The 24997-nt window shown below is 42.0% G+C and overlaps 1 protein-coding gene across 3 annotated transcripts in view; it reads right to left on the bottom strand.

The window, feature by feature from the left end:
* Positions 1-24737, bottom strand: part of LOC142208509 (serine/threonine-protein phosphatase 4 regulatory subunit 1-like) — a 40291-nt gene extending 15554 nt beyond the window's left edge. For all 3 annotated transcript variants that reach the window (XM_075277065.1, XM_075277066.1, XM_075277067.1), the window contains exons 1-9: positions 24671-24737; positions 19384-19428; positions 14531-14663; positions 12016-12122; positions 11675-11817; positions 8607-8753; positions 8288-8395; positions 2240-2305; positions 1866-2024 (exon numbers count right to left, since the gene is read on the bottom strand). In XM_075277065.1, the coding sequence (XP_075133166.1) occupies positions 1866-2024; positions 2240-2305; positions 8288-8395; positions 8607-8753; positions 11675-11817; positions 12016-12122; positions 14531-14663; positions 19384-19428; positions 24671-24677 (915 nt within the window). In that variant the 5' untranslated portion in view covers positions 24678-24737. The remainder of the gene's footprint in view (positions 1-1865; positions 2025-2239; positions 2306-8287; positions 8396-8606; positions 8754-11674; positions 11818-12015; positions 12123-14530; positions 14664-19383; positions 19429-24670) is intronic.
* Positions 24738-24997: the final 260 nt, after the last annotated feature.

Genomic DNA, 24997 nt, shown 5'->3' with positions numbered 1-24997 from the left:
ACTGCTCCCCATCCAAAGAGACTGGCAACGACTGACAATACATCATTTCAGGTTTAACCAACACTTCGTCAGGCAAGTAGAAATTAGCTCAGGAAGTGAATTCTTATAGTTCATCTGACTGAGATACCATATTAGGGGGTGATATGTCTGGTGTGGGATGTGTTTGAGAAGCTAGGCTGTTGAACTATAAGAATCCACTTACTGAGCTAATTGCCACCTTCAAGTGAATCTATCATCACTGGCTATTGACTGTGACTGACAAAGGATTGCTTAAAACCCAAAACATTGTATTAACTGTGGCTTTATAAAATTTTAAGAAGCATAACCTTTAGGAGCACTGTTCAACTTTACTGCTATTTTTAACCATGGTGCTGGGTTCCCCAATGATATAAACCAGAAAATACACTTTACATGCAAACATGGCAGATAATACCTAAAACAGCTACAGAACCTGGTCAAGAAAAATATTACAAACTCAAAACAGAGACATGTTCCAAACAAAGAAATGCAGTGATCATTTGCAAAGAGAATGGTGAGAAAAACTGCCAGCAAATACATTTCAGTGTTGGTGCAATATCACAGACAGTCTTGCTTTGTCTTTCTGTATGCATTGTATTTTTAATGCCTTTTCCAATATCTTAAGTGCAAACACGTTTGTAAAACTCTGAATCAGTAGGTTTCGGAGGCACTTGGTGATAGCAGCCTTTTAGAGTCTCCAAACGGAGCAGTATCTCTATTAATGTGTGTATCTCTCTGTCGCCAGCATTATAAATATCCAGCCTGCTGTCAGCAATTTGCCATTTGGAAGCACTTATGTTGTGGGAGCTCACTGACTACAGCTGCTCTGCAGCACTCCCAGCACAGATGAGCTATATGGCAGTAATAATAAACCTCCCTCCTACCCACTGGCAGACCATGTGCCCACTGGCAGATAGGCCTATCAGCCTTGGATTGGTGTTTCTGCCCATAGCAGAGAAATTAAACTGTACAATGAAGCAGGAGTAATGGGAAGTGCTACATTGTTATAAGTAATAAAATATAATGTTGGCTGTCTTGCCAATGATAGTTGAATTTTACAAGCTAATGTAAAGTCAAACTGAGAAGTATGCCACCACTGCTCATATACTTGTTTTATTAGAGGCATTTAATGGTAAGGATTTAAAGGGGTTATCCAGTTTCTATCATTTATGAGTGTAGGTACTGCAGTGCTGCTACACAGATTTCAGTGGGACAGCGCTATATATGTAAACAACACCGCAAATCATGCTGTCTTGGTACTGGTGATTTGCAGCAGTTCTGGGTCTCAGACCCCCGCAGATCTAATATTGATGACCTAACCTAAGCATAGGCCATCAATGTTAGATACCAGATAACCCCTTTAACAGATCTCGGCTTGCTGCATCAAGTACATCCCACTAGCCCAATTAGGTTGCCATGTCGACGACCTCATCTAAGGGTACATTCAACTGGAAGTGGAAGAGGAATTTGAGGTAAACTTCTCCCTTAATGCTCTCTTCCATTTCTGCTCTCTAGCATCCCATGGTAGAAAGCCAAAGAAGAGCTACAGCTTTCATCCACTGACTGGGCCTGATCACTGAAATGGCTCTTGCTGCAGTTTCTGTGGCTTAATCAGCCACGCAATGATCAAGTAGGGCGCTTATTCTTTCGGTGTCTTGCTTCAATGTCTGCCTACCACTGAAAACAGAATCAGGGTGGAATTCGGTGCTGATTTTGCTGTGAAATCCGCTGTGTAAATGGATCCCAAAGGACATACATGAAATTAATTTCCAGTTCTAAATCATTCTTCTAAAGCCTGCACACAATGAGATGCAGAGCAAGTTTTATTAGCACACTTAGCAACTTACCCAGCGGCAGGGATCGCTTATCAGGTTTATGAACAGAGGAGAGAGTTTGGTTCTTCTGACTTCACTGGATGTGGTGTAGGACACAGCCATAAAGCATTCTGCACACACCTTGCGCATTCCCCAAGCACTGTCAGAACACAGCTCAAGAAACTTTGGAATCTGCAAAGTGAAACATCAATAGCCAAGTTATATTTAGTAGCATTACCCATCATAAATGCCAAGTTCACATTCAGCTCTGTGAATCTGCAATTTGATCCTTCATATGACCCTTTTCTTAGGTCATAATATCTTACTATGACCCAGGAAAACAAGACGTCTGCCACATTGAAGAGTGGATTAAACGTGATCACAATTGCCAATGAATTCTCACTTACCAAAAACTTCTCCGTAGCTTCCTGACCCACAGCACTGCATACATCTCCAAAGTTTGCTGCACAGACCTACATATACATAAAGAATAAATACTTTAAGATTTAATACAATAACACTGAAGCAAACTAACTCCTGTCCCCCATTAAATTCTGTCATGCAGGCACTGTGAAGATGTAGAGTAACTTGCATTACTGCACAGTAAGCCTGTAACCTGTCCCTCTAATGGTATACATTGGATTTCTAAGTGCAAATAGTACAGTGGACTCCTAGAAGCTTCATAAGGATACATTACAGGAGAGCGGCAGCGAGTACACGCATGAGAAACACAAATTTGTCTTTGCAGCTATACACACACTAAAGAGAAACTTTCACTCCATCTACAGCGTAACTAAACTTTCAAACAAGCTTTGATTTTCTGTCAGAATTTGTGTTAATAAAGTATATTAAAATTTTTGCTTCCTTTCAGTGAAATCCTGCATTTATTCTTTCCCTTGTTTCTGTATTGAGAGCTGCACCATGCTTCTCACTGTGTACCATATAGGGCAGTGTGTGTAAGACAAGGAAGATAATAGTGAGGGAGGATCACGTCAAACAGTTAGATTTCAGGCACTATAAAACATAGTAACTTGTCATATGAAAGAGGACGTTCTTACCACTACTTGAATATACAGCTGGGATTGAGGACAGCTGCATATATATATACAGTCCTATGAAAAAGTTTGGGCACCCCTATTAATCTTAATCATTTTTAGTTCTAAATATTTTGGTGTTTGCAACAGCCATTTCAGTTTGATATATCTAATAACTGATGGACACAGTAATATTTCAGGATTGAAATGAGGTTTATTGTACTAACAGAAAATGCGCAATATGCATTAAACCAAAATTTGACCGGTGCAAAAATATGGGCACCTCAACAGAAAAGTGACATTAATATTTAGTACATCCTCCTTTTGCAAAGATAACAGCCTCTAGTCGCTTCCTGTAGCTTTTAATCAGTTCCTGGATCCTGGATGAAGGTATTTTGGACCATTTCTTTCTACAAAACAATTCAAGTTCAGTTAAGTTTGATGGTCGCCGAACATGGACAGCCCGCTCTCAAATGATCTGAAAACAAAGATTGTTCAACATAGTTGTTCAGGGGAAGGATACAAAACGTTGTCTCAGAGATTTAACCTGTCAGTTTCCACTGTGAGGAACATAGTAAGGAAATGGAAGACCACAGGGACAGTTCTTGTTAAGCCCAGAAGTGGCAGGCCAAGAAAAATATCAGAAAGGCAGAGAAGAAGAATGGTGAGAACAGTCAAGGACAATCCACAGACCACCTCCAAAGAGCTGCAGCATCATCTTGCTGCAGATGGTGTCACTGTGCATCGGTCAACTATACAGCGCACTTTGCACAAATAGAAGCTGTATGGGAGAGTGATGAGAAAGAAGCCGTTTCTGCACGTACGCCACAAATAGCGTTGCCTGTGGTATGCAAAAGCACATTTGGACAAGGCAGCTTCATTTTGGAAACAAAAATTGAGTTGTTTGGTTATAAAAAAAGGCGTTATGCATGGCGTCCAAAAAGAAACAGCATTCCAAGAAAAACACATGCTACCCACTGTAAAATTTGGTGGAGGTTCCATCATGCTTTGGGGCTGTGTGGCCAATGCCGGCATCGGGAATCTTGTTAAAGTTGAGGGTCGCATGGATTCCACTCAGTATCAGCAGATTCTTGAGAATAATGTTCAAGAATCAGTGACGAAGTTGAAGTTACGCCGGGGATGGATATTTCAGCAAGACAATGATCCAAAACACCGCTCCAAATCCTCAGGCATTCATGCAGAGGAACAATTACAATGATCTGGAATGGCCATCCCAGTCCCCAGACCTGAATATCATTGAACATCTGTGGGATGATTTGAAGCGGGCTGTCCATGCTCGGCGACCATCTAACTTAACTGAACTTGAATTGTTTGTCCAAAATACCTTTATCCAGGATCCAGGAACTGATTAAAAGCTACAGGAAGCGACTAGAGGCTGTTATCTTTGCAAAAGGAGGATCTACTAAATATTAATGTCACTTTTCTGTTGAGGTGCCCATACTTTTGCACCGGTCAAATTTTGGTTTAATGCATATTGCGCATTTTCTGTTAGTACAATAAACCTCATTTCAATCCTGAAATATTACTGTGTCCATCAGTTATTAGATATATCAAACTGAAATGGCTGTTGCAAATACCAAAATATTTAGAACTAAAAATGATTAAGATTAATAGGGGTGCCCAAACTTTTTCATAGGACTGTATATATATATATATATATATATATATATATATATATATATATATATATATATATATATCCCCCAGTCCCAACTGTGTTTTCAACCAGTGGTATCTCTGGAAATATCCCATTTCTCAATGACACCAGAAGCACGTTTCTGTGTTGTATTATGCCCGAGATATAACTGTATGAAGTGACCCCTCACCCAAACTCATTTCCCCTTCATTCCACACAAGACTGTACACTTGAGGGTTTGTTTTACTGTGGAATCAGTTGAAATTTACTGTGACACAATATTGGGGTATATATATATATATATATCACATGGTTTGCTAAAGTTAAAGTCTAAGAATGGAGGTGGTCAGGGAGTAACATTTGTGAGTGGCATGTTATTTTCTGACAGACATAGTGGTATGGTGAAGTGTTGAGTAGATCTAAAATGGAAGGCTCACACTTGGACTTATCCTTATATGAGGAATTAGCTTTGACGAGAATAAAGGTTCCAACGGCCTTTATAAGCAGACGTTAGAAGTGTGGAAGGAGGGAACCAACACCACCTTCACGCCTGCTCTCATTCTGTCTCTGTTATTTTATTTTGATAGACTTTTTGTAACCTAGATTGTTTGAATTAAACCCTTTACTTCCACCTATTCAATAGACTCCCGCTGATGTCTAGTGTCACCTAATTGCACTTCTTGTCTTATGAGTCCAGAACTGCAGGACAGTATTTTACAATATAAAGTATTGAATCAAAAAAGTATGTTAACTCCTTATGGGAAGGACTGGGAAAGGTGTAAATCTGCAGTTGCTTGATTTTAATGACATTGACTGTACAGTATGACATGTTGTGTAGCTTTGCTCTGCGGGTTGATCTCATCAAAGCAAAGGCAAATGTTTTACTACTTTTGCACAATTATTATACTTTTATTATAAATAATTTGTTTCTGTGTCTCAATCATTTTTATTGGTGTCATTTTTTGGTACAAATGCCTTTTGATCATTTTAATATTTAATAACAGGGTTCTTATGGACATGGCCATACACACTTTATGGAATCTGTTATTTTCTTTTATTTTTAAGTTAGGGAACTGAGTTAAAAGATTTGTACCATGATAGAAATGTATCACGTTTACATAGAATATGCCACAAATACCTGATAGATGTGTATTCCATAGGTGGGACCTGCATCTAATACTAACCTGTTCCAACTCACCCTGATCCTGCCTACAGCCAAATCCAGGCTGTCAGCAGTGGACAGGATTACGGGAACAGCTGATCCTACTGAGCTATGCCGTTCAGCTCTATGGAAGTTGCGGAAAACAGCAAAGCCAAATACGTTTGACATTTTCTGTAAACTCAACCAGCAATGACAGTCTGGATTTGGCTATCAAGAGAAATGGTTTGAGGGGGTTAGTATCAGAGACTACTGGTTTTATGTGTCTCCAGATCAGCACACAAGTCTGTGTCATACACACGCACAAATATAATGCTGGATAAAGGAACTTTGTTATCTCTTATGCCTTCAGGACACATGAACCAAATTTTCAACATAACAGATTCTATAACTAGTTTAACTTCTTTCCATACCCTGCAACAAAGCCACAATTGTGTAGGAGAATTTTTCAACACGTGGCATTATGAAGGTCACTAGACTAGTATTAATATTCTAGTCGGACACAAAGATTGGTCATAATAAAGGCAAATTAACACTATTAAAAAAACAATAACATTGTTACACTAACGTATTTATAGATCCCAAAATATAAGTCATGATAAAGTTGCTGTAAACACATTCTGTGGATGACACTAGGTTCACACTAGCACCCGGAGTCCGTTCTCAGCTTTCCGTCTTCTGCATGCAGGAGACGGAAAGCTGTCAGACAGGGTCCGGCCGTTTGCGCCGGTGAGCATTTTATGCTTTCCGCCGCGAAACCGGTTTTTTTCAAACCGGACATAGAGTACTGCATGTCCGACTCTGTGTCCGATTTAAAAAAGACGGTTTCGCGGCGGAGAGCATAAAACGTTCACCGGTGCTCACAGCCGGACATCTTTCAAACCCATTCAAATGAATGGGTATGAAAGAGTCCTGCAGGTTTCCGTATCCTGCTCTGTTTTGTGCAGGAAACGGAAACCTGTATAACGGAGACCAGGTGCAGATGTGAACGAGCCCTTACTCTCTTTAGATTATTGTCAAGTGCAGTGCTTTGCATATGGAGATCTGGGTCCATAAAAAGTAGCGCAAGGCAATTTCAATGACTTTTCATTGGATTTTGCTGGTTTGTGTAATAAGATATGATACTGCGGCAGTTTAGCCAATTACAGAAGTTTGGGTTAACTCTTCTGCATCTATACGGGACTCCTTTTCATTGTGTCAGCTCACGCTAGGTTCACACTAGCATTCGGGTTTACGTCCTTTGGGTTTGCTTGAGAATCCAAAAGACAGAAACCCTATCCACTTAAAAGGTGGTTACAATTGGGTTCTCGCCTATTTTATACTGAAATTGGAAGAGAGAAAAGTCCTCCTTGCAGACTTTTGTCTCTGCCGATTTTAACCAGAATCTTGGATGGGATGCCCGAACATTAGTGTGAACCTAGCGCAGTGATGGCGAACCTTTTAGAGACCGAATGCCCAAACTGCAACCCAAAACCCACTAATTTATCACAAAGTGCCAACACGGCAATTTAACCTTAATAATGTGTGGATCTACAATTTCACACAATTACAGACCTGCAAAATATGGTCATACAAATGGGGCTTTATAGAGCTTTCTGCTCCACTGTGACCCCACACAGTCCAATCTGCTTCACAGTGTTCCCCCACACAGTCCAATCTGCTTCACAGTGACCCCCACACAGTACAATTTGCTCCACAGTGGTCCCCACACAGTACAATTTGCTCCACGGTGGCCCCCACACAGCATAATCTGTTCCAGATGGGTGCCCAAAGAGAGGACTCTGAGTGCCACCTCTGTTACCCGTGCCATAGGATCGCTATCACGGGCCTAGCGTCACTGAACTTTAAGTTTTTTTTTTTTTTGTTCCTATGAACAAAGTGGTGTTTTGTTTTTTGTTTAAAAAAACAAACCCCAAAACATTTTATTCTTTTAGGCAGAAAAAAAATATGATGGAAATATTATGGATATTATTTGATGGAAATGAAGATGCTCTTATTTGATGAAAATCAAAAGTAAGGTTCACACTTGCATCATGGCTTTGGTTTACAATGACGTGTAGACATGTTAGATTGATTGCACAATTAATTCACTTGGGTTCATTCGTGGCCTGTTGAATCAAGTCTAATCTGTCAGAATTCCTCTGAACACCAAGAACAGAAAGGTTACTGTGAAGAGACAGCTATAACCTGAACAGTTTACTGGGACAGAGGGGTGTCTTAGGTAGGTCATTTTAAAATGGTCAACTGGTCACAACCTTGTAACAGTAAGAGTCAACTGAGGAGGTTTCAGATAAATATTAAGCACAAACGACGTACGTCACCTTATCTTCATGGTGCATAGCTTGATATGACCGGTATACTTGATAATGGTTGTGTTGAAAAGTGGTAAAAAGTACCAATATAAAAACGTAAATGCTACAGGATTTACCAAGTGAATACTTGCATATTTACTGAAAAATCAGTTTCAGCTGCCTTTTGGCTACAAATCCCATACAAATCTTGCAGTATGTCGCAGAGTGTGTATAAGTTCAGTCACTATGTGACTCAATGTATGCCTTAAAGCTGGCCTACAAGGTCCAAGGTCACAAAACAGAAACTAATGTACCTTACGGACTTGGAACAATTTGCTGTCACTGCAGAGATCACAGAATCGTGGAAGTAACATCTGTTCCACTGTCTGCCTGCCGAGCATGGAAATCATTTTACAGATAATCTGAGGAAGAGGAAAAAATTATTCAGTTAAACATAAAGCAGTAGAATGGACATGACACGTGTGTAGGTAGGCTGAGTCATGTAGGTTATGTAAATCGAAGTGCAGGTAAAGAATGTGAAATGTATTCAGTTCTACAAGAAATACGTACATTGTAGATACTTGTGTAAACATGCAAGAGAGCAAGTTTCCTAATACCTGCCCTTTTACTCACATTCACAGCTTCCACTTTGTATTCGTCATCGTTGTCAGGAGCGGAAAGTTCCAGCAAGATGGGGCAGACTTTGTTCTCCAGATCGCTCTGATCAATCAGGTCTTGCTCCAAAAGTATCAGTAAAGCTTCCTGGCTTGCTTTCCTTACCTGCAGTGCAATGAAAAAGTCATAGAATAGTATGATGTTAAATGATGCTATGGTGACCTACTACCGACATGTAAGTTGAGGAGAAGCAAAAGATTTCTGTAGAAATACAGATGCCGTTCAAGCAAGAAGGTAAATCATGGAAAAGACATCCACCTTCAGTGTCTAGCAAAGGAGGTAGCTGATCAGAAATGCATATCTATGGTACATAAATATAAATATGACAGAAGGAGACAGAAACGCATGGTATAAGACATGCCAAACTTGTATCCTCCATTAAATAATTCTGGAGCAGCGCTCTGTATCTCTCCCTGTATAAATAGACAACGGGGTATTTCCCAGATGGATGGAGGCATAGCACTGTTTAATCAGGCCCTGCAAGTGCCTGTGTAAGGATGCACACCTAGGCAAGGGGAATGGTAACTCCCATTTGGCAATTTATTCATGAATATTCAGGAGGAGAAACAGCTAAACTTTAATATTCTAAGCAAATTTGTTCCTGAACTGCTATTTCAAGGTGAATAGGAGTATTTACTAAAACAAACATGTCGGAAGTCATGAGACTCTCTAGTCACTATAGACAGTACGGGACAGTCATGGCATGGAACCAGGGAATACCCGTAGAATGCAGATCGTAAATATATTACAAAGGGTTTTCTATTTCAAGTTCCATCATTTCTTATTTCAGAAATTCCAGCCTTTATATTCCCAAACAAGCCATTAAGGAAAAATAAAGGGGTGTTTTACAGGAGTATTTGCTGCGGAAAATTTTATGAACTGTTACATGCAGAGACATGCAACATTACTCCATTCATGTTACCAGCGAAAACTGCACCTCAGGCATAGAATAACTAAGGAGTTGCCCTTTAATTTCCTGTCCAGTAAGAACCAAGTGAGCAAACCGGTTTCCAGGTTACTTAATAATACTCATTGCAGAGATACAGAGTCAGTTTATAGCTGAACACGTGACTGGAAAGAAATTTATACTTTTTAGACTTACAAAACTACCAGTGACACGAACTGGAAATGATACTTTATATGCAGGACATTGCTTCGTAATTCGCTTTATGAAGTCCTTAGAATAGCTGCATCCCAAAATAGGAAACATTGCTGTTGTCAATCCCTTAATAGCCATATAATAGCTTGATATCACAGCAACATTCTGTTCTAATAAGCTGGAAACGCTTCAGAATACGTGATGATGGGATCGTCTCATATGACACCAAGTGCCTGACAACACCTCAACAGCACCGTTCATCTACCACTGGGGATGAGCGATTTTTGAGTAAAATATATATATATATATATATATATATATATATATATATATATATATATATATATTAATCAAGTTTATGGGAGATTAACCTGGATTTTCAAGTTTTTGCCTGAACAAATTTTAAAAAAATTCAGTGAGCTGGAACAGGGTGAAGGAGTCATATATAATTGATGCCGGCTTCCTTCACCCAACTACATACCGTATTTTTCGGACTATAAGACGCACTTTTTTTCCCCAAAATTTTTGGGGAAAAGAAGGGTGCGTCTTATAGTATGAAGGTGGCGCCTGGCATCCGCTGTAATAGAGAGGCGGAAGCCGGCAAGTGATAGACACCATTACAGGTGCCGGGGCCTGAGACATCGCTGCGCTCCTCTGCCTTGCATGAAGCCAGCAGCGGGAGGAGTGATGCTATTTCGCTCCTCCGTCCCCCCGCCGCTGGCTTCATGCAGGGCAGAGGATCGTAGCGATGTATCAGGCCCCGGCGTCTATCCCTCCCCAGCATCCGCCTCTCTAGTACAGCGGATGCCGGGTCAGTATCGGTGGCCCCTTCTCCCCCGAACCTGTAAAGATGCAGGCCGGCTCCTGCGTGGCGATGTCGCAGGAGCCGACCTGTTCGGGTGACAGCCGGGAGCCTAATGAGGCTCCCAGGCCTGTCACTGCTGTATTAGTATTGCGGCTGGTCTCTATGACCAGCCGTAATACTAATAGACAGAATGTCCCATAGACGGCAATACAGTTGTATTGCCGTCTATGGGACTTGCGATCAAGTGACCGCAGGTTCAAGCCCCCGGGGGGGAATAAAATAGTAAAAAAAAAAAAAAGCTTTAAAAATATGAAATAAATAAAAGTTCTAAATCACCTCCTGTTTTTTTTTTCAATACAAGGTGATCTAAGCAATAGATATCCCCCAAAATGGTATAACTAAAAATTACAGCTGGCCCCGCAAAAAAAACGCTCTATGCGTCCCCGTACAGCTGCAGGGTCACCTGTCAATGTGGCCTTGCAGCTGTTGCAAAACTACAACTCCCATATATTAAATATTTTACCAGTTTTTGCTTCAAAATTTTTTTTCCCTATTTTCCTCCTCTAAAACCTAGGTGCGTCTTATAGTCCAGTGCGTCTTATAGTCCGAAAAATACGGTAATAAACTGTCAATCATAGTTTGCAGCGGAAGGACAAAGCCTGCATTAAATATTTATCAGATTCCGTGGCAGGACTAACAGCGATTTCATGATTTTGGGGAATATCAGAAAAAAGATTTTTGGAAATGGCAAACTAATTGCACGACCCTTCCTACATCCATGGTGTATGCAAATTCTCAAAAAATTTGAATGGAAACAATATATGAAAAGATGATATGTAAGCTCTGTATAGTATTGGGCAAATGCCATTCCACTGGCACAAGCAGGAAAAGTCAGCCAGGGCCAACAGTAGACTAGGTGATGCACTTCTTTGTTGTTACCCCTTAGTGCCAGGTGTTTGGTGGGGGTCACAGTGGCCCTTGCTGATCAGTTATTGGAGACATAACCTTGTAAATTGGAAATAATGGAACAAGAATCCTTTTAATGTTTAATGTTGAGGTCCATGTATGCAAACAAAGAAGTCTCATAAGGACTAAAGAGGAAGTAGTACATTTCACACTCACCTGGTTATTAGGATCAGTGAGATAACGCACGAGAATAGGCAGCAGGTATTCAGAAAATGCCCTGGGAAACTGAGGTCGGCTCTCCTGCAGAAAGATGGTGATTTGTGGCACCTGCTCCATAAGCTCTGTCCGTACCGTCGGTTCTGCAAAAACAGCAAAAGAAGCGGCTACAAAAAGTTTTTACTTCTTAAGAATTTAAGGGGGTTTTCCCACAAATGACATTTATAAGTGTTGGATCACTGGCTGCTCAGAGCCCGAATGACTACAAGGTGAAAGGACAGTGGCTGAGTGTCCAAAATATGACAGGACTCCCAAAACTTGGAGAAGATGGATGAACTGACCTGCATCCTCTGACAGGCGAACAACTATCTCCATGACAGTCAGAAAATCATCTTCAGTACTACTAAAATCTCTCAGAACATCCAGCAATCCACGTGCAATTATCTGTCTGTAAGAGAAATGAGTCCGTGGAAGGATTACACAGATTATATATTGCAAGTGGCACAAAGTCATATGATATAGATTTCTTCTATCGCAGCTATATTACTCATGAACAGGATAGCATTCTGCATTCTTCAGGTCAGTGATCTGCTATCTGGCAAAACTACAACTCCCAAAATGCCCTGACATACCCCAGAAGTTGAATTCCAACCTCATTTTTGCATGACCAATCCGAAAGCCATAAAGCAATATGGCAGAAGTGGGTATAAAGTCTCCCCTAGATCATGTGTTTCCACTTGGTAATGACGCACCACTTGTTGCAATTCAGTCCCATTCAAAAGGGAATGGGTTACAGTACTGAGCACATATGCTCTGCAGTTTATGGTGTTGTGCCTGTTCAAGGAGTCTTACTAATAGCTGATCATTATGGGTGCCAGCTGTAGCAACCATGTTGATAAGATACAGTCCTATGAAAAAGTTTGGGCACCCCTATTAATCTTAATCATTTTTAGTTCTAAATATTTTGGTGTTTATAACAGCCATTTCAGTTTGATATATCTAATAACTGATGGACACAGGATTGAAATGAGGTTTATTGTACTAACAGAAAATGTGCAATATGCATTAAACCAAAATTTGACCGGTGCAAAAGTATGGGCACCTCAACAGAAAAGTGACATTAATATTTAGTAGATCCTCCTTTTGCAAAGATAACAGCCTCTAGTCGCTTCCTGTAGCTTTTAATCAGTTCCTGGATCCTGGATAAAGGTATTTTGGACAAACAATTCAAGTTCAGTTAAGTTAGATGGTCGCCGAGCATGGACAGCCCGCTTCAAATCATCCCACAGATGTTCAATGATATTCAGGTCTGGGGACTGGGATGGCCATTCCAGAACATTGTAATTGTTCCTCTGCATGAATGCCTGAGGATTTGGAGCGGTGTTTTGGATCATTGTCTTGCTGAAATATCCATCCCCGGCGTAACTTCAACTTCGTCACTGATTCTTGAACATTATTCTCAAGAATCTGCTGATACTGAGTGGAATCCATGCGACTCTCAACTTTAACAAGATTCCCGATGCCGGCATTGGCCACACAGCCCCAAAGCATGATGGAACCTCCACCAAATTTTACAGTGGGTAGCATGTGTTTTTCTTGGAATGCTGTTTCTTTTTGGACGCCATGCATAACGCCTTTTTTTTATAACCAAACAACTCAATTTTTGTTTCCAAAATGAAGCTGCCCTGTCCAAATGTGCTTTTTCATACCTCAGGCAACTCTATTTGTGGCGTACGTGCAGAAACGGCTTCTTTCTCATCACTCTCCCATACAGCTTCTATTTGTGCAAAGTGCGCTGTATAGTTGACCGATGCACAGTGACACCATCTGCAGCAAGATGATGCTGCAGCTCTTTGGAGGTGGTCTGTGGATTGTCCTTGACTGTTCTCACCATTCTTCTTCTCTGCCTTTCTGATATTTTTCTTGGCCTGCCACTTCTGGGCTTAACAAGAACTGTCCCTGTGGTCTTCCATTTCCTTACTATGTTCCTCACAGTGGAAACTGACAGGTTAAATCTCTGAGACAACTTTTTGTATCCTTCCCCTGAACAACTATGTTGAACAATCTTTGTTTTCAGATCATTTGAGAGTTGTTTTGAGTAGCCCATGATGCCACTCTTCAGAGGAGATTCAAATAGGAGATCAACTTGCAATTGGCCACCTTAAATACCTTTTCTTATGATTGGATACATCTGGCTATGAAGTTCAAAGCTCACTGAGGTTACAAAACCAATTTTGTGCTTCAGTAAGTCAGTTAAAAGTAGTTAGGGGAATTCAAATCAATAAAATGATAAGGGTGCCCATACTTTTGCACCGGTCAAATTTTGGTTTAATGCATATTGCACATTTTCTGTTAGTACAATAAACCTCATTTCAATCCTGAAATATTACTGTGTCCATCAGTTATTAGATATATCAAACTGAAATGGCTGTTATAAACACCAAAATATTTAGAACAAAAAATGATTAAGATTAATAGGGGTGCCCAAACTTTTTCATAGGACTGTACTGATGACATGCCCACCGAATATATCATCAATATTATAGTCTCAGAAAAAACCCTTTAAAGGATGGTCATGGATATTAGAAGGAACAAAATTAAACCATTGGGCCTTGTTCCTCTATATGTTTAATGGGAACCTATGGAACCAATTAACATACAGTACTGCTGAGTTTTTCCAGCACATACATTTAACAGAACCAGATGCTCCAATTACATCAACAGAGCCCCCATGTGCAGATCTTAGATGGGCAATGCATTGGGAAAAGAGCATTAGAGCTTTAGGGGCATCTTACAAATGGCCCAACGTAGATTCAGGTGACAGATTCCCTAACCTCACTGAATTAAATCATTTACCTGTTAAATATATTATCACTAAAAGCATATTTCTCCAGGCGTGCAAGAGGTGTCAGGTTGTCCTGTCCTGGAATGTCTAGAAAAGCGCTTATCCTCATGCTTTCACAGTCTGGTCCATAATCCTCAAAGCCAACTTTGGAGATAAAGAGAAAAAAAGAAGACACATTATCTCCCCGTTCACCAAGAAGCAAACTCAGGCAGGTGTTATGTGAGAGCGGGATCAGTCAGATGGTACGTTTCATATGTCCAGAGATATATACGTAGAGTGCTTAGGTTACAGAATAATAAATGCTGTTGGACAGTACAGGCCTCTTTAAGCTAATTTGCTTCCAGCATGAAGATAGTGATCTGATAAGATGCTCAGTGATGCTCCGCAGGTTCTGAGAGCAGGACACTAATCTCTTCTAACCTCAAGTGTGAGCAGAATTTTAATTCCATCTCAAGTGGAATTAAGTCTTGGCAGACAGAAGATTTCACTTGGTTTCTAGACGGCCCTTTAAAGTATGTCTACCGATTACCCATGATGCTGCCATCCTTTTTATAAGCGACGATTTGCTATGGACCTTGTCGGTTTACAGGCTACATTCTCCTGAATATTATCTCGGCTCACATGTCTAGGCCTTGGGCATGCTAAGAACTGATAGTACTCTATGTACCAGGGCTGCACCTTGTAGCGCTGTTTATAAAACGTGGCATACATATAATTATCGTGATGTTGTGTTAAACAAGAGCCGTCATCGCTTTGTCTATCATGTACATAGGTCCGATAGATTAGGTAATCATGAATAAGCTCATTTACACTATAATGTAAATTACACAGCGGGGTCATATATCAATAATTTGCTCATCATTTTTGCTAATCATGTGGTGAATAAGCAGCTCTATGTACGATGCTATTGACTGAAATGCAGCACAACTAGGAGAGTTGCATCTCTATAGCATACGCTGCATAAAAGTAAGCAAAAATATAATCTCTACGACAACGCAAAATAGAAAACGAATATAAAAAACACTTTATATGCAAGTTACGCAAATAAAGCCCTAATAAATTTACTGGATGTATCAGAAAAACGGCAGATAATGTACTGCGTCCAGAAGGATATTCTGCAGCATTTTTCAGTATTAGCAAACTATATGAGATTTTAAAGGGAGTCTATCAACCCTCCCTCTCCCAAACCACTGTAAGTCACTGCCACAGTACTGTACAGGCTATGAATACAAGCTCAACCGTAACTATGAAATGTTGACGAACCCCTGGGATGAGCGTAAAAAGCAATTTTAACTATGTGAATGAGGTTCACGAAGCACAGCGGACTGGTCTACAATGCCAAACACAGCTGCGTCATCACTAAACACGCCAATCCAGGATTCTTGTTTGGCCCCCTGGGCACTGGAAAATATGCATCATCCAGCCTGATGTCGGTGAGCACCGACAAAATCCAGCGAATGCGCAGTATGCTTCTGTAGTATCGGAAGCTCCACGGCAGTGTCCGGGGGTTGCCAGTCCCCTCCTGACCTGTTACTTCCGTTTTCTTGGGTCAGATGATGGGCTGGAGCCTATTTAAGATGGGCTCTCGCTCAGGCTGGCTACAGTTATACTGGAAGTTAGCTCCTCTGTCTGCCTGTTACCAGTGCGCCTCTGTTCTGATCCTGGTTTGCCCCTGCCTCCTGATTTTTGTACTGTGCTTCTCCTGTTGACAACCCCAGCTCCTTGAACCGGATTCTGTACCACTCTGCTCTCCTGTTACTGACTCTGCCTGCTTGACCTCGCCTCTGGATTATCCTCTGTACTGTGCGAACCTCACATTGACGACCCAGATTGGACGACTACTCTTTGGTATTCTGCTGCCATCTACTGATAACCACCTGCCGCTGCCTTCTGGAACTTCTGACCTGCTTCTCTACCCCGAGGACCTGCTGGTAAGAGATTCCAGTTTCTGATTCTGCTGTGCGTCCGGCCTTCCCTTACCTGTACCACTTGGCCCAACAGTAGCCTCCAAGTCCATCCCCACCATGAGAGGCTCTGGTGAACACCACTGTATGGTGGAGTTGGTGTAGCAGGGGTTTGCTGGACGCTCAGAGCCATGTTGGCCATTTTGATCAGTGTATCTAGTACTGGTTCTCACAATTTGTTCAGTTTTGCATATGCATCCGTAACAGGTCATTTACATATGACCTTTTATTCTTTCAAATATTTATAAACTCACTTTGCAACAGAAAGATTACAAGTCGGCAGCAATGGAAAGGGAATTACTTAATCCTGCACTTGATGGCGCCAGTTTATGGTGGAAAATTTCCACAACATTAAATCATTTGGTGCATTCATGACTGCTGTGTATTTCCAGTAGATAAACCGCAGGATTTCAGCCTCTTGTACCTTTATAGGGGACTTTTTTTTATTGATGATCTATCCATTAGATAAGTCACCAATCGAAGATCTGTTGGGGTCCGACGCCTAAGAATCAGCTGTTTGAAGTGGCAGAGGCACTCCTTCAGCACATCTTCTACTTCACAGGCCGTGTGATATCACATTTATCAGTTACATGGCCTGATTGTAGCTCAGTCCCATTCAAGTGAATACACAGAGCTGCAACACCAAGCACAGTCTCTGCACCAATGTACAGCACTGTGCTTGGTAAGTACTGATGAAGATGCACCACTCACCTGAATGCAGCAGCTTCTTAAAACAGCTGATCGTCAGGGGCCAGTGTTGGGCACCCGCTAATCTTTAATTGATAGCCTATCCAATGCGTTGGTCATTAATTAAAAAAGTGGTCAGGATAACTTTTTTTCCCTGCTGCCTTCCAGTCCAGCTGCTTTGATGTTTTCTTCTGGCAAAAGTCCCCACTGAATGTGATCGCTGCAAAGGACATGGGACGTCTCTACCTGTAACGTCCTGTGTCCCCTTCCTTAGACTGCTGAAGACCATCAGCGGCCTAAGGAAAGGGATACCGGATGTCACAGTACAGCGGAGACTTCTGGCAAAATAAGAGTAATCCAGGATCCAGCTTTATTTTAAACAACCTGAACCATCATCATGTCAGTAATATATCAAGTATTATCAAGTATTTTATATATCCAGTTCCAAGGTGTCTTCACCCCAAAATTGTCATCATCTCTATTCAGACTCAGACTTCAGCTTCCTTCCTCTCCACATACGTTGTAAATTTATTCTACAAAGTCCAAGGTTTAAGCACTTACAGTGAAGGATTAACCAGAGAACCTATTGACAATTGTGACCAGAAGTGGAATTGATCATAACATAGTACTGCATGAAACGGCAGGAGAAGGAAACTCTGCTTAACAAAGAATGCTATAAAGTGCCCTAGAGGCAAAAAAGGAATTTCTCCACCTGACTATGCTAGTAGTTAGAGGAGAGGATTGTGCGTGTGGGTGCCTGGCGGATAGACTTTATTGTACATGGTGGAACTATGTTAATAAATAAGCCATTAGAAGGTAGGTCAGTGTAGAAGGGCATTGACTGCATGGAGCGATTAGTAAAGCTGGAAACTATGACATCACTGTGGGGAGTCTGTGTGAGCAATGTCACAGGAAACATTTTCAGAGCTTGTAACCCTGTTGCCTAACCGGTCAATGCCCCACAATGGTAACATTACCAAAGTACAAAACCTAGAGTTGACTTGCTGGAAATCCCATTGTTTCTGGAAAAAAAGCATCCATGTATTCCTACTTCTATACAACTCATGGGTTGGTTTCTACCAGGATATGTGGAGATCTGACTACTTGGACCATCATTGATCACAAATAGAGGAGTCCTGTGTCCCACCATTTGAACAGCTCAGAAGTTCCTCTCTATAGGACTGCTGAAGAGAAGCCAAGTACAGTGCTCTCCGATCTCTGGCAGTCCCATAGAGTGGAACTGAGCAGTAGTATGCATTCCCGACCACCACTCTATTCAAATGGTGGGACGCAGAACCCCTGTTCTAATGATCAGTAGGGGTAACAGCAATTAAGTCCTCACTAATTCGACACTTATGACCTATCCTATGAATAGCCAATAGCTAATAAGTTATAATCTTGGGACAATTCCTTTAAAGGGGTTATCCAGCTTCCAAAAATTATCTGCAAATACTGCATTTCTAAGTAATCATGGTTTCCTTGGCTGTATTTTACTTGAGACTCCTTGTATCACTATTATTTATATGCAGTGAATCTATAAAGGAACTACATTTACCATAATGCCTGCAACCACTCTATATGTTTGTTGCTCACAGGGGAGAGTGAGCTTGAATGAAACATCACAGTATCATGTGACCACAGATGTGGGAGTGATTTATTTTTAAATGGGTTTGAAAAGTGTCCGGCCGTGAGCGTTTTGTGCTCTCCACGGCAATTTTTTTTTTTTTTTTTAACTGGACACAAAGTCAGACATGCAGGACTTTGTGTCCGGTTAAAAAAAACAAACAAAAAAAAAACCGGTTTCGCCGCAGAGAGCACCATACGCTCATGGCCGGACACCATCTGACAGGTTTCCATCTTCTGCCGGCAGAAAATGGAAACCTGGATAACGGAGATCAGGTGCTGGTGTGAACCCGCCCTTATTCTGTGACATGAAGGTTTATTTATTTTTTGCTGTTTTTCCAAATAAACCTATTTGCACCAGAAATCATGTCCCTGTCTCTCACTGCTTGGGTCCAGATCATTGTTGCTACCGAGCTACCTTCCTCACACGTATTATTGTACTACAAAAGTGGCCAGCACAAATGTCAAACTCTGGTGTTGTGTCCCTACAGATGATCATACTGTGCATGTATTATGTAATGAGACAAACAGAGGACACAGGAAGTGAAAAGAACACAAAGGAGGAAATGCAGACACCGTCATACACTCACAGTCATCCAGATCGTCCTGCAGGTCCACAAAATACAGTGGGATCCCTAAGAGGAAGCAGAACAGGAAGTTAATACAACTGCATGTGCGGCAACAACAAAAAGGGCCATTTCATTGACTTATTAGTGTATTATTCAACAGTGACAGCAGTTTACTCATAGCGCCAAGTAAACTATACATACAATAGTACATAGATAGAAATTAAGTATTCTTCAAGTGAGGAATCTCTCAGCTGAGAGAGCAATTTATTGGCTGAAGTGTAGCTTAGACCATTATAAGGCTTCTTGCGGTGTTAGGTAAACACAGTTTAACCCTTATACAGCTATTTAATATACTTTGTGAGCCACTTCTTTAACACAATGAAGACACCTGCTCGCGGTTAGTAAATGGACATTCAGATTTGTTACCAGTCTGAATAATTGTCTTTAAAAAAAGAAAAAAATTGTAAAACTTTATAGAGGAGATACAATATACTGTAAATGGCATAATAGAATGGTTTCCATAACTTCCATGGAATTAAATGGAGAGAGAGAGATGTGGACAGGCAATCTTATCTGGCAGGTCAGGGGACCCTATTAGGGAAAGGTCTGGATCCCACAGAATACAATATAAGAGCATAAAACACAATGTATACCAGGTCTTGGTAGGCAGATCTCTGGTTGCGACTTTCTCCTACTGATTGGTCCAGGTCCTTTTGTTTGCCCATAAGCTACCACTGCCCTTCAGCACCCAAGAGAAGAACTTTCAGATTCTAACTCATTGGTATTGTTGTCCAGACCTCCTCCATAAGTTCTATCCAAGTGTCTCCAACCGCTGATGGAGCTGTGATTTTCGAGAGGGGTTTTATCTTTCACATTTGGTGGGAATGTGGGGCGATACAACCCTTTTTTGTCTTCTGTGTTCACCTCATACTCTAAGGTTTGTGGTCGCTTTTTTTTGTGCCCTCTCCCCAGCTTGCTCTCCTCTCAGTTATACCGGGCAAGATGTCTAAGGTGAAGGAGGACTTCCTGCGGCACTTCCTCATGGCTGAAAGAGTGGTAACCCTCAGTCACTGGCATACTTCAGCAGCTCCCACACTTCTGGAATGGCTTAAGAAGTTCCTTCACATACGACGGATGGAGGTCCTGGTGGTGGACGACTCCAGTGACTACACCAAATTTGAGACCCTCTAGTAGCCATTGTTGGGGTTTCAAGATTCTTCCCATTCCTCCTCACTGTCACCTCCTATGGTTTGAACAGTAGGGCTCTTGGTGTAGGCCCTTTGCCCATTTTTGTGGTTGTGTGTCATGAAGCGGGTCCTGACTGAGTACCTTGCCCATTGTATTCTGTTTAACAGTACTGTTCCAATTGTCTTTAGTATGAGGCATATAGTGCCCTCCTCAGCACTTGCTTGCCTCCAAATGCTGCTTGTTATTATCATTTGCCCCTTGTTTTACCGGTTCCTTGGCCTGCTTATTCTTCCGATTGTACATTATACTTTTGTACTTGTTTACTCATGAAAAACTTATAATAAACATTGATTAACCATAAAACACAAAATCCTATTAACATAAGGTGTAAATAATTTAGGGCAAATGCACAGCAAGCAAAGATTGTTGAAAATTTCTGCCAGAGGTCAAACGTTTTAAACCACTCTTTTAGCATATCCAAAGTTGTTTTCTGGGGAAAAGAGCATATCCTAAAAACATCTAAAACATAATAAAACATTGCTCATCTTTGCCTGTTCCCCCTCCCCACAACCACATACCCCAGTTCGTGGTGTCCAGCACACAGGAAATACCAGGCAGATCACTAATCTGGCTGGTGATTCACTTATCTGGTATCTCCTTTGTGTAAGGAACAAGAGCGTGGAGCATCAGGGAGAGGTGAGTAACAATTTGTTGTTAGGACCCCCATATACCTCCCTGGAATACTCCTAAATAAATGCTCCGAGCAAAGCTTCTTTGTGCTGTAATGCATCCATTCCCCAGGTCTGCCTCTGCATGACATCCAGTACCAATTGCATTAAAGGGAGTCTGTCAGCAATAAATTGGTTATAAACTTAACTACCTTGTAGAGGTGATCTACAGTTTACAAATATGTCTTCTGATATTCAGCTTTTCCATCTAAATCGACGTTTAGTTCATATGCAAATGGAAGAAAAAGTGCTTTGAGGTGTGTATTACCTTGCCTGGGCTATGGCTTCAGCTCTAGATTTGCAGCCTAAGCACTTTGCCCCCTCATTTCCATATGAATAAGACTGGGTTCACTCTAGTATTGGTCTCAAAGGTTACCTGCCGACCCCATAGACGATAATGAAGGCTGTTGGGTTTCCATCAGTTTTATACTGAAACCGGCAGAAAGAAATGACTTTTCTTTCCGCTGATTTTAGGTGGAATCTGCGGCAATCCCAATATGAACCTAGCCTCAAATGGTGACCTACATGTGGCAAGCCTGGAAACTGTAGAATTACCTCTACAAAGTACCAAGATTGGGTTTAACAGATTTATTTCCTTCAAGCCACTCCTGCAGACCACATGGTGTAGGTCTCCTGGCAAAGATACCACTTGCCATCCTGCATCCATCTCCAAGGGTATATCCCCAAAAATCTACCTACCTATTTACAGAAGCAGCTCTTTAGCCGACATTAAAAGTTTTAACTATCAACCTGTCCTGCAATGATATGGACACTCAACTTTCCTAGTGTCCCCTGTAGATGAGCTGCTTCAAGCCTCAGCCGGGCAGCACGGTGGCTCAGTGGTTAGCACTGCAGCCTTGCAGCACTGGAGTCCTAGGTTCAAATCCTGCCATGGGCAACATCTGCAAGGAGTTTGTATGTTCTCCCTGTGTTTGCGTGGGTTTCCTCCGGGTACTCCGGTCTCCTCCCACACACCAAAGACATACTGATAGGGAATGTAGATTGTGAGCCCTATATGGGACAGTGACTGACAACATCTTTAAAGCGCTGCGGAATATGATGGCGCTATATAAGTAAGCATAATAAATACATAACTTCCCCCCAATTACTGAATATAATAACTGTTACAAACTGATATTAAAGTGATTCTACCATTAAAAACCTTTTTTTCTCGTTGACATGAAGGAATACACTTAAGAAAGCCTATTTAGATGTCTTCTCTGCCCGCCGTTCGGTTAAAATCCCATTTTCCGCCGGTATGCAAATGAGTTCTCTCGCAGCACAGGGCGTCCCCAATACTGCGAGAGAACTCTCTAGCGCCGCCTCCATCTTCTTCAGGAACGGGGTCTTCACGCGTCTTCTTCTGGGGTTTGGCTTCAAACTTCTAGACCTCGGGCCAAGCCGACTGCGCATGCCCCTCGGCCACAAGAAAATGGCCGCTTACAATACTGCTTTCGGCTTAGCCCTAGAAGTTTGAAGCCAACCCCCGGAAGAAGACATGTGAAGACCCCGTTCCTGAAGATGATGGAGGCGGCACTGGAGAGTTCTCTCGCAGAATTGGAGTCGCCCCCTGTACTGTTTGAGTGCTGGGGCCTGCCCCAGTGCTGCAAAAGAACCCAACTTACTGATGGACATGAAACTGGTGAAAATCTATTTCACATCCTTTAAAAATATGTTTGGCTGTCAAAATGGACAAAGATAGTATAGGTCAATTTTTTGATGGGCGTGGATGGAAACATTGAATTCAATGTGTTGTCAAAATGAATGTGTGTTGGATGTTGCAAAAGCGTCACATGTCCATTTTTCATGTCGTAATTTTTTCACACAATTTTTTACTCCAAATTAACTACATTACAAGATTACAACTATAAAAACGTGTCCATCACTGGGAACTAAAAAAATTATGACAATGACAAACATTTATAACGCAATTCTCACACAGGGAATCAAAGTGCAGGGGCTTGGAGATAGGGGCTGTCGTACAGGCTCTCATCACCAACTCTAAGAAGGGTCACATATTTTTAAAGGGATTCAATTTTAGGAGGACTTTTTACATCCTCTGGTGCTGGCTTTTTTTTTTTTTTATAGTCCACTGGAATGCTGACAGATCACTGAATTCAGCGAACTGTCAGCTGTTATGTTATGCGCCCCGGGCCTAGAGATATCGGTGCAGTTAACTTCAGCACCGATATCCCTTCACTGTCAGAAGGGCGGGCCTTAAGCCTAGCGTCATCGCTGGACGGTAAAGTACGTCCCCTCTGACAGTACAATGCTATGGATACGTACTGTCGGGAGGGGCATTCCTTACGACCCAGCGATGACGCTAGATGGTAAAGCCTGCCCTTCTGACCGTGGAGAGATGTTGGTGCCAAAACTAGCGGCACCGATATCTCCAGCACCTGGGAGCACATCGGGAAAGTTGACAGTGCGCTGACTTCAGAGGAAACCCAACCAGATACAGGGTGATCATACAAACTCCATGCAGATGACGTCCTTGGTCAGATTCAGACATAGAATCCAAAAGCAAAGGGGGACAAGATTGTTGACTATAGATTTTTTGTATGACATTTCCTTTTTCATCTCACACAACCGATTAATAAAATATCCTGCAAAACACAAGGATTCTCTCTTCGGAGTGTCAAGTCTTACCCTAGATTGTCCACAACTAAAAAGATGTACACCTTCTTGGGATTTTTTTTTTTAATTCCCGTATCATGCAATACCCCATGCCTGTGATACCCTGACATGGTGCAATGTATTTATCATCAATATGGTACATCACATTTCTGATATGGTGAAAAAGGGGGAATATATACAAAAGCCCCAAAACATCTCACCATACCTATAGGGGTAAATGTATCCTAATAGAAAGGTATACAGCAATGGCGCAGATAAAATACGCTTTGTAAAAATCGTGCGCCATGTTGTATCTTGCTTTGGAAAATTGATGTATATTTAGAGGTGTAGCCAAAATCTTTCCATTTGAGGTTGTCGCCAATTTTTTTGCCTTAAAATATTAAGACACATGTGACAGTTGTGAAGTGGTATCTGTACCATGATGGCAGCAGTACCAAGGGAGACACACAGCTACACCTATACATCCTATATGGCATCCCATACCCAGCAGCCTGAGGCCGGCACACAACCAGTGCCCAGCGCACACATGCTACATGGGCATGCACAACAACATTACATTGAAAGTTCCCCGGAACAACAATGGCTGCATGTCCCCTGCATAGAGACTGTAGGAGTGGAGGAGGACGGCGCCGCACAGCAGCCTCTGCCCGCACCTCACACCAGCCCACCAGCCTACCCCGACACCTTGTCATACCCCCGTCCCCGGTAACAACCTGTGCTATCACATCTACCCAGGCACCCAGGACTCTGCTTACCGGCCATCTTGAGGGCTGAGCCGGGAGGACGGAAGCGCGGCCCCGACACTCACACTGCTCATCCCCGCGGCTAGGGAGAAGCGCGCCCCCTACAGCCGCACCATACAGGAGACGTCATGATGAGAACGAGCACAGTGGAAGGACAGGAGAAAGACAGGGACTGGGGCCGGCACATCAATGCTGTATGCACGGACGGTGCAATGTCGTGTGTTACCTGGAGCTACTCTGCTCCAGCACACGAAGGGTGTGGTGGAGGGCCGGGGGTGCAGGCTATGCCTTTTTAATGGAACAACGTGTATTTTGTATGTTGGTACATGGAGAGGTCAG

This window comes from Leptodactylus fuscus, chromosome 6, assembly GCF_031893055.1.
Source record: "Leptodactylus fuscus isolate aLepFus1 chromosome 6, aLepFus1.hap2, whole genome shotgun sequence".
In the NCBI taxonomy this organism is placed as follows: domain Eukaryota; kingdom Metazoa; phylum Chordata; class Amphibia; order Anura; family Leptodactylidae; genus Leptodactylus; species Leptodactylus fuscus.
The sequence above is the reverse complement of the archived record's forward strand: the minus strand, read 5'-3'. Positions and strand labels throughout refer to the sequence as shown.